Source organism: Mytilus edulis, chromosome 9 (assembly GCF_963676685.1).
Source record: "Mytilus edulis chromosome 9, xbMytEdul2.2, whole genome shotgun sequence".
NCBI lineage: Eukaryota > Metazoa > Mollusca > Bivalvia > Mytilida > Mytilidae > Mytilus > Mytilus edulis.
Genome location: NC_092352.1, coordinates 61,351,646 through 61,363,011, shown reverse-complemented (window position 1 = coordinate 61,363,011; position 11,366 = coordinate 61,351,646). Strand labels below are relative to the sequence as shown.

Sequence of the window (11,366 nt, the reverse complement as noted above, 5' to 3'; positions counted from 1 at the left end):
TCTTCTTCTTTAGGTTTTCAGTAGTCCTTCAATGATCTGAAGATTATTTACTGTTTGCGCGACACATGGCTCTTATTTTAAAAGGAACAATCTGATAATTAGACAAAATTATCATAATGTTACACCAGTCATTATTGCCTTTTTGAACAAGATTTTATAAACTGTACAATATTTACAAAGTTAACTCATTTTTGTTAATTTGGCATGCGGTACATTTTGTTTCGACAAGCGGCAGATAACTCAACATGGCTGAAGGAGGTGCAGGAGGTAATTTTAAAGTTCATAAATACATGTCATACGATGATAATGGTTTTGTCCTTGTTGTGTTCCATCAGTTTTGTGGTCATTTTTTTGTTTAAATGTCATCTTCGAAATATATATGCGAACCTGGACCTTACCATTACTTTGTTTATTTTAAAAATTTAGCCTTTTTTTAGGTATGGCATGCATTTTTCACAATAAACAATTTTAGAACAAGCTGTATAATCTTCATGATTTCTGAGAAAATATTCTTTGTGTAATTATAATTTGTGATACATATTAATATTTAAGCATTGTTTCAAATACTACACGACACCTTTCGTTCCTATTTAAATTTTGGTGAATTATAAACATTGATAAAGATTTATAGATAATTTTCAGGCACCACAATTTCCCGAGAAATACAGGAACAACGTAATATCCCAAAAACAAATTTATATTTCACGATAACAAGATTTTTCATGGTGATATACTGTTTAAGGATGTACTTGGGTGTGATTTTGGAATTCATGTCAAATTTTTGGACACCTTGGTGTTTTTCCATACAAAACAACTTACAAGGTAAAATATTTTGCCCCATAACACCCATTTATTTTTTCATATAAGACTAAATAGCTCATGAACGGTCATTTACCAAAATTTTAGAAGATTGTTAATTTTGTTTCTTTTGTTTTTTGGTCACAAATAATACCTATGCAAACATAAGGTAAAAGTCCGAGTCAGCCTTTTCCTGCCATGTTTAAAATCTCAAATAACTCGAAAAGGAGGTTCATGATCTATCAATATGTTTAGCATAATTTTATCCTTAAAGAATGCTCTACCAGCTTATAGCATGTATAATATTAATTTTTAATTCTTGATTTATTAATTTTCAGCTACATTTTGTAACCTCACCTAATATAAGTACATCCTTAAATTAGAGTATTTTAATTTTCGGGCACCATGATTTCATGAGAAATACAAGAACAAAGTCATATCCTAAAAACAAACTTATATATCACAATAACAAGATTTTTTATGGTGTTATACTGCTTAAACTAGTGTAACACTGCATTCAATTTTAAGGTAAATAAGGCGTTCATAATTAATTAAAGTACATGCAATCTTCAGAAAATCGTTTTGTATATCTTTTATTCATAGAATATTTCGGTGAAAGCGTAATTCTTTTTATTCCTTCTCAAGTTCTGGCTTTAAACTGTAACCTGAGGGTACCAAAATTGCACCTATTTGGACAGTTTTTTAACCTACGTTTATTTATGCTTCAGACAAAAGTTTTCATTATGTGTTTATTTTGTAGATGTATCATTATTTACTTTATGGTTTCACCAATATAATTTTGAATCAATATGCTATATTATATGAATCATATAAAAATGGTCTGAACTAACCCCCAAAACCATCAATGATCCTGTAATGAGGAGTATCCAAATTGCATCCATGCTTAAATTTGCATTGTGAAAAGTCGAATAACAGAGCTTTCAACTGGTTTAATTTCTTCAAACATTTTGAATAATTGGATATAATTCCATGCTTACTCTTCTTTTTTTAAGAAAAGGATACTTGTAACATATTGTATTTGCTAATTTTATAAAGATGAGGTTTTGATGACGTCTCATGGCGATGTTTCCGTACATTTTGCTTTTTCAGTAGACACTTCATCTCTTGATAAATACTGTGAAAAATTTGTGTATATCTAAATATGTTTACCTATGTTGAAAGCCGTGCATAGTATCAAGTCATAAAAATACAAATAGATTAGTCTCTAGGAAATCTTGTAAGATTTCCGCTGCTATTTTGCTTAATACATGAAATAGGTGGAATTTGGGTACCGTGACGTTAAACTTGAATATGAATGTCAGACGTGCTAGAATAAGTTAAAGATCATTTTTGGAAATTGCATTAATAAGTTGCCAAATTTTTAATGCAGATTTACCATAGGTGAAAATAGATGGTTTATGTCATGTATGTGGCAAATATGGGCGCCCAACACTATATAGGTATTCTTCATCATAACATGATGAAGATTGGGCCAAGGTGAAATGGGTGATAAGCATTGATAAAAGGATTGAGTCTATTCAAATTAATTCTTTATTACTTTGAACCAAGGAGGTTATATTAGATATATTAGAATAATATAACCTCCTTGCTTTGAACAATACAATTCATCAGTAACGACAGCATAGTATGCATAGATATAAAATTTTAGTTGTATAGTGTTAACAAACACAAATAATAAATGTCAGAAATATCAGTCACATATATACATTGTAATACAGTTTGTGAGTTTTAGACTACATATAATATAAATATCTAACTAAAGATGTGGAATTATATTACTGTTATTGTTTTATCATGTTTATCATTTTGTTTATTGTAACTCTAAAATTAAAAATTAAATCTTATCCAAGCTGTCTTAGCTGTCAGAGATATTTTTATTTTAGAATATAATTGGAAATTGAACACTATTAGCATGATTAGAAGAATCTGTACAAAACGTCCAGTTTATACATTATTTTAGAATTCAATGTGAATATTTTTTTTTTTTTTTTTTTTTTTAAAGTATGCTGTTATCCTAATTTGTTCATATTTAATTGCAGGTTTATAAAGCATAGTTTTTTTGTTGTTTTAACAATTATAGTTTATTGATGAATTATAATAATATCACTAAGTCAAACCATTATTTTACCTGTAAAATATAAAATAAAAAGATATTTGATTTTTCAATTTAATCTAGGAAAATGGATATTGAGTTTGACAAAAAATATATATACAAAAATATTTATTATCATGATAATATTGACAAATTATCGACCAATTTTTAAAGTGTTTATACATTCTGTCAGAAAAAAATTGTAATAAGTAAAATATTAAAACTGCAAAAATGAAATTAGGAAAAGATAAACATGACAAATATAATTTAAATTCAGCATATCTATTTTTTTGTACTTTGTTCTGAAATTTTATATAAAAAAATCTAGACAAATGTGTTTATAATTTTTTTGTGTAATGCACACAATTGTAAATATTCATAAGTCAACTTCCTCAGATGCAGGATGCACTTAGTTAAGACCATTTTGAGGTTATAAGCCTTGTGTATAAATTTCGTAACGTTTGTTTGAGACAAAATTAAGATAGAGAACAGAAACGACAGATTTATATATTTTTTTATTTCAAAGGGGCATATCACATGTATATAACTCAAAAGTTAATGTAAAAGTTACGGCATCCAATTTCATTGATCTTGATTTATGTTTTATTATAAATGTATAATGCATGATGGTACACCGTGTTCCCATTGACCCAAACTCGGGTGTTGTGTTACAAAAATGTACTTAAAGTGTAAAAAGTAAAATCACAAAAATACTGAACTTAGAGGAAAATCAATTTCGGAAAGTCCATTTATAATCACTTAGCAAAATCAAATAACAAAACGCATCAAAAACGAATGGACAAGAACTGTCATATTCCTGACTTGATACAGGCATTTTCAAATGTAGAAAATGGTGGATTAAATTTGGTTTTATAGCGCTAACCCCCTCACTTTGAAGACAGTTTCATCAAATTCCGTTATATTTACATTGATGCGTTAACTAAACAGACACAATAAATAAAATAGTCAAAATATGGGTACATCAGTCATCATCGTATAACAATTTTAAAAGGAACAATTTAACAGAACACACAAACATACACACGTGATACACACACGTGAACTAAACACATTCAATTACATTCCCATTGATAAATTTAAGGTTTACATGTACAGTAGTGTAAATCATGTTTTGTCTACATGTAGTCAATAGTCATGTTGGCCTTGTGTGGGTTTAGTGTACACAAAACAAGGTATATATTTATATAGAACATGAATTTTGCCAAATATATTTAACATGTTTAAGGAAGAAACGTTTTTCATGTTTTTTTAAATAAAAAATGATATTTATAACAGTTATAAATTTCTAAGTTGTTTACCAAATTATTTGTCTGAACTTGATAGTTTGCTTTATTTAAAAATAACTTTTACAACCCTATGAAGTTACAAAAAGAAACATTCAATACTTATAATTACATCTTTTAGCTAGGATCTTGAAAACACGAATTTTATCAATTTGTTATTTAATTTACTTGTGCACTTTATTGTGGGACCTCGTGTTATCATGAATGAAAAGTTTTATTGAGTTATGCAATTGCTTGTATTCTGTTAAATTGTTCCTTTTAAAATAGTATACGATAAATTCTATATATAACTTTTGGACTATTTTCAATCTCGGTCTGTTTCTGAGATTTATTCTTACATACTATTGATTTTTAGCCCTATATGCTAACATTGCCTATTAAAATTTTAAAATTGTTTGTATGCACATTGAACGACAAATCTATCATTTGTCTATGTGACGTATAGAATTTTCTGACGTTAGACATACGAATCAATGAGTGTGTTTGTAGATAGATGTTTTTGTGTTCTGTTAAATTGTTCCTTTTGAAATTGTTATACGATAATGACTGATGTACCCATGTTTTGACTGTTTTATTTATTGTGTCTATTTAGTTAACGCATCAATGTAAATATAACGGAATTTGATGAGGCTGTCATCAAAGTGAGAGGGTTAGAGCTATAAAACCAGGTTTAATTCACCATTTTCTACATTTGAAAATGCCTGTACCAAGTCAGGAATATGACAGTTCTTGTCTACGTTTTTGATGCGTTTTGTTATTTGATTTTACCATGTGATTATGGTCTTTCCGAATTGATTTTCCTCTAAGTTCAGTATTTTTGTAATTTTACTTTTTAAGGAATAACACGTGATGTGTAGTTAGCCAATCAGAATGACATATTGTAGTGAAACATACATCTAATGTAATTATTCAAGCATAACTAATGAATTGAGAAAAACGCAAATATGATTCACCAAATCGTCACCACGCTTTAGTATATACCTTTTTAAATATTACTTTTTAAATTAAGTATTTGCAAAAAATTTCGTTGCTGCAATTATCCTTTTCAATCCGTCTTCTTCGTCTGTAAGGAAGCACACTGCTGCAGCTTATATTTTTTATTGCGTAACTAGTGGCGTATCCAATGGAGGGGGAGGGTCCGAGTGTTGGAACCCTTTCTTTAGGGACGATCAGTGCTTTTGAATAGGGACATATGGTTGGAAACACACACACACACCTTTTACCCTGAGTTGGGACCCCCTGTCCTGTGTTAAGAACCCCTTTTAATGCATGGACCCGTCCCCTGGCAATCGGACATGTTAAGTATCTAAGTAAAATTGTAAAGTACTGCAAATCATCAAAATTGCTTTCATAACTGTTTTCCGATCAATCAATCAATAGATAGGCTTATATGTATTATTGAATTATGGAATTGAGTATTAAGTGTAATGTAAACAAGCTGAAGACCTGCCTATCTTTTGCTTGCAGATGTTGCCAATCTTAATTACAATGCTTGAGCAAACTTTTATTCACATAAAGCAAGCAAGCCAAACAAACCTTTACTTTGCTGGTATAAGGATAACAGCTTCAATTGAAAAATTGATCCGTTTCTGTCGACCTGCGAACTTTGGTTACATAAAGTTGTATATAGATAGTGATATCGATCCAGCGGCGGTGACAGTTGAGGTGGCGGTGGCGTTAACTTACTCTTTAAAAGCTTTATATTTTAGAATTTTGAAGACCTAGATGCTTCACACTTTGTATATAGATGCCTGATGTTATGAAGTAGCTAAATCAATTAATTATACGACCGCAAAATTTGAAAAATTTTTCGTCGTATATTGCTATCACGTTGGCGTCTGCGTCGTCGTCGTCGTCGTCGTCGTCGTCGTCGTCGTCGTCGTCGTCCGGCGTCCGAATACTTTTAGTTTTCGCACTCTAACTTTAGTAAAAGAGAATGGAAATCTATGAAATTTTAACACAAGGTTTATGACCACAAAAGAAAGGTTGGCATTGATTTTGGGAGTTTTGGTCCCAACATTTTAGGAATTAGGGGCCAAAAAGGGCCCAAATAAGCATTTTCTTGGTTTTCGCACTATAACTTTAGTTTAAGTTAATAGAAATCTATGAAATTTTGACACAAGGTTTATGACCACAAAAGAACGGTTGGGATTGATTTTGGGAGTTTAGGTTTCAACAGTTTAGGAATTAGGGGCCAAAAAAGGGCCCAAATAAGCATTATTCTTGGTTTTCGCACAATAACTTTAGTTTAAGTAAATAGAAATCAATGAAATTTAAACACAATGTTAATGACTACAAAAGGAAGGTTGGTATTGATTTTGGGAGTTTAGGTCCTAACAGTTTAGGAATTAGGGGCCAAAAAGGGACCCAAATAAGCATTTTTCTTGGTTTTCGCACCATAACGTTAGTATAAGTAAATAGAAATCTATGAAATTTAAACACAAGGTTTATGACCATAAAAGGAAGGTTGGTATTGATTTTGGGAGTTTTGGTCCCAACAGAATAAGGGGCCCAAAGGGTCCAAAATTAAACTTTGTTTGATTTCATCAAAATTGAATAATTGGGGTTCTTTGATATGCCGAATCTAACTGTCATGACTGTGTATGTAGATTCTTAACTTTTGGTCCCGTTTTCAAATTGGTCTACATTAAGGTCCAAAGGGTCCAAAATTAAACTTAGTTTGATTTTGACAAAAAATGAATCAGTTAGGTTCTTTGATATGCTGAATCTAAAAATGTACTTAGATTCTTGATTATTGGCCCAGTTTTCAAGTTGGTCCAAATCGGGGTCCAAAATTAAACTTTGTTTGATTTCATCAAAAATTGAATAAATGGGGTTCTTTGATATACCAAATCTAACTGTGTATGTAGATTCTTCATTTTTGGTCCTGTTTTTCAAATTGGTCTACACTAAAGTCCAAAGGGTCCAAAATTAAACTTAGTCTGATTTCAACAAAAATTGAAATCTTGGGGTTCTTTGATATGCTGAATCCAAAAATGTACTTAGATTTTTTATTATGGGCCCAGTTTTCAAGTTGGTCCAAATCAGGATCTAAAATTATTATATTAAGTATTGTGCAATAGCAAGTCTTTTCAATTGCACAGTATTGCGCAATGGCAAGAAATATCTAATTGCACAATATTGTGAAATAGCAATTTTTTTTTTAATTAGAGTTATCTTTCTTTGTCCAGAATAGTAAGCAAGAAATATCTAATTGCAAAATATTGTGCAATAGCAAGATTTTTTTTTAATTGGAGTTATCTTTCTTTGTCCAGAATCAACTTAAATCTTTGTTATATACAATATACAATGTATATTCACTTTTTACTACCAACTGATAAATTATAATAAATAACATTCAGTGATAACAAGCAGTTTTTTTTACATCTTAATATTTTATGATGTATTTAAATGAGTAGTTATTGTTGCAAACTCCATTAGAAATTTTAATTGAGATTAGTTTTGGAATAAGGGAAAGGGGGATGTGATTAAAAAAATTGGGTTCAATTTTTCTCATTTGAAATTTCATAAATAAAAAAGAAAATTTCTTCAAACATTTTTATGCCCCACCTACGATAGTAGAGGGGCATTATGTTTTCTGGTCTGTGCGTCCGTCCGTCCGTCTGTCCGTTCGTTTGTCCATCCGTTCGTCCGTCCGTCTGTCCCGCTTCAGGTTATATTTTTTGGTCAAGGTAGTTTTTGATGAAGTTTAAGTCCAATCGACTTCAAACTTAGTACACATGTCCCCTATGATATGATCTTTCTAATTTTAATGCCAAATTAGAGTTTTTACCCCAATTTCACGGTCCACTGAACATGGAAAATGATAGTGCGAGTGGGGCATTCGTGTACTGAGGACACATTCTTGTTTTGAGAGGATTAATATTCAACAGCATAGTGAATTGCTCTAAGAGAAAACAAAAATTTTAAGTTCATTAGAACACATTCATTCTGTGTCAGAAACCTATGCTGTGTCAACTATTTAATCACAATCCAAATTTAGAGCTGAATCCAGCTTGAATGTTGTGTCCATACTTGCCCCAACCGTTCAGGGTTCAACCTCTGCGGTCGTATAAAGCTACGCCCTGCGGAGCATCTGGTTTTTATTTTATTATTAGAAATGAGTGACCATTTGGACTGTGTGCCATGCCAAATGCAAGACATTCTGAAAAGTGCTACAAATTGGTGTACAACGTGCGAAGAAGGGCTGTGTGACAATTGCAACATTCACCATAAAACAAATAAGGCATCTAGATCCCATACTACAATTAGATTTAGTAAATTAAAGGCTCTAGATCCTTTTGTATCTTCCATAAAGACTACATGCGATGTCCATGACAAACCTCTCGAGTTGTTTTGTCCAAACCATGAAGCTCCATGTTGCTCAAGTTGTGCTGCTATTAATCATGCCACATGTCTTGGGATAACATCTTTTCAAAAGGTCACAGAAGAAGCTAACAACTCAAATCAAATCGATGACATCAATGTTAAACTTGGCGATCTTTTAAGTCAAGTTGATGTTATGATAAAAAACCGTAAAGATAATAAAACAAAAATTCTTGATCAAGCTGGAAGCCATAAATCAAAACTAAGAGAGCTCAGAAAAAACATAAATTATCATATAGATGTCCTTGAAAAACAACTGCAGTCTAAAAGTGAAGATTTAATATCATTGCAGACGGGTTTAATTGATAATGTTGTTAAACGTTTGCAGATTAAGAGACATGATATTAACAATTTGAAAAACAATATTGTGAATCTTAAAGATGTTGGTTCAAATGCACACAAATATATTGGCGGAAAAAAAGTGGAAGGAATGATTGGCGAAGAGAATAAAATATTAGCTTCATTGGCAGGTAGTTTAGACATGTCTGAGGTCAATTTAGAATTTATTGTCGATCCCATGATCGGCAAAACGATTATGAAATTTGTAGACGTGACTATGAATAAAGAAACGGGAAATTTAAAATCAAAGGCAAATGTTTCTACATGTCAGACTACTCCTGGTGGATCTACCATTTTGCAGAAGACTTATGACACTTCTGTATTTGACAGAGGTGTAACGATATCATCTATGATAGCTATACCATGTGGGGAAGTAATAGTTTCTGCGTATTCTACAAAAACCTTAGTAGTATTCAGTCAATTAGGAACAATGAAACAAATCGTTCGACAGATTGATGAACCCTTTGGACTTGCATATATAGGTAATGACGAAATTGCGGTATCTTTTCCAGAAACAGAGATAATTAAGATTTTCAATACCCAGTATTACACAAAAAGAAGAGAAATAGAAGTATACGGTCAATGTTGGGGAATAGACTTTGCAAATAATACGCTTCTTGTGGCAATAAGATACAAAGAAATTTTGTTTTTAGATAAATTTGGGATTATAATTAAGAGGGTTTCTATGTCAAATAGCAATCTTACGTATGTGCACATGTTTATGGACAGATATTATCGTGCAGATTTTACAGACAGCTCAGTTCATTGTTATTCATCTACTGGGAAGAAAATTTGGTGTTTTTCAGAAGCAGATGCACTCGGTACAAGAAATATGTGTAGCGATTCTGAAGGAAATTTATTTGTAGCCTGTCAAGATTCTAACCGTGTTATATTGATTTCAAAGGATGGAACCAGCAGTAAAGTAGTAGTAGAAACAAAAGAACCTAAGGCTATTTGGTTTGATTCAAAATCATCTGTGCTCTATGTATGCAGTTTAAACGGGAATAATTTATCGAAATATAGACTCCTTACATAATTATTACATTCATTTAGAGTACTCCTTTCATCCAGCAAACCACTGCTCTAGAACTTGCTTTATAATTTTGTTATGTTTTATGATAATTATCAAGATAAAATTTTGTGAAAAGAAAACGTTTTTTTTTTTAATGTTCTTTATACACTAATACAGATATTTACATGATTTATGCATGATCTTTCCATTTTATAATCCACTTACCTTTCATGTTAACATGTTAAGACAAGTGCATTATGTACAAATGTATGTATTATCTATACTACTAGAATACCGAGGTCCAATTTGTTAGCCTGACAAATCAAAGAACTCAAATTCATAATCCATCATACATGTAACTAAGTATGGTGTAGATCACGAAATAAACCATTCCCACGGGTAGTAACATTGTCAAATCAAAAATTTGTATAGATGCAAATGTCCGCCATTAATCAAGGCATGTTGAGCATCTTCCAGATGCATCACGGGTAATCACACAAAATCTGGCGCTGCATAAGACATTGTTCTACATGTACAGTCTATGCAAACGTCCACAAGATTCCAACCCTTCTTACTATACAAGTCATTGGTCATATCGATGAGCGTTAAATACTATGATTTAGTCCTAGTTTGGATAATAGTGATCAAAGGTATCAGGATTATAATTTAGTACGCCAGACGCGCGTTTCGTCTAAATAAGACTCACCATTGACGCTCATATCGAAATATTTATAAAGCCAAACAAGTACAAAGTTGAAGAGCATTAAGTTAGACAACCCGCTGCATTCGTTTGCACCTGTCTTAAGTCAGGAACCTGATGTTCATTGCTGTCGTTTGTTAATGTGGTTCATAAATGTTTCACGTATTTCGTTTTTTATATAGATTAGACCGTTGGTTTTCCTGTTTTAATTTTAATCTACATTTGAATGGTTTTACACTAGTTATTTTTGGAGGCCCTAGATAGCTTGCTGTTCGGTGGGAGCTCAGGATCCGTGTTGAAGGCGATACTTGTATGATCACAACTATTAAAATACTTTTGAAAAACATATTTTTGCTTATATTTATGTTTGCGTTTAACACTTTGAGGCAATATGACATGTATGACTGTAGCCATTTTCCTATGCTGTTCTTTTGTTCCCATACGAAATCAGTGTTTCACATTCTGTCGTTACTTGATATTCTACTAACAGATACATCGCTCGAGAAAATAGGTCGTCTGAAGTAAGATATTATCATTAAGTGTATGTAATGATATACGGAGATCAGAAGGGAACTATATTACAATGCATTCCTATAGCAATTGTCTTTGAAAGTAGGTTTATTTGGAATAGTAAATGACATAAGGAAACATAGTCATATTGATATATAATAAGTAGATGTGGAATGATTTCCAATGAGATAACTATCCACCCGA

At 31.6% G+C, this 11,366-nt stretch overlaps 1 protein-coding gene across 1 annotated transcript; it reads left to right on the top strand.

Moving 5' to 3' along the window:
- The first annotated feature begins 211 nt into the window (after positions 1-211).
- Positions 212-10,092, top strand: LOC139488734 (uncharacterized). The gene is made up of 2 exons (XM_071274562.1): positions 212-267; positions 8,334-10,092. Exons 1-2 carry the CDS (start codon positions 246-248, stop codon positions 9,974-9,976), a joined length of 1,665 nt encoding a protein of 554 aa, XP_071130663.1. The 5' UTR covers positions 212-245; the 3' UTR covers positions 9,977-10,092.
- Positions 10,093-11,366: the final 1,274 nt, after the last annotated feature.

Coding starts and splice junctions, on each gene's coding strand:
- LOC139488734 (XM_071274562.1), top strand. CDS start 246: ATGGCTGAAGGAGGTGCAGGAG. Junction 268..8,333: donor GGCTGAAGGAGGTGCAGGAG/GTAATTTTAAAG, acceptor TTTTATTATTAG/AAATGAGTGACCATTTGGAC.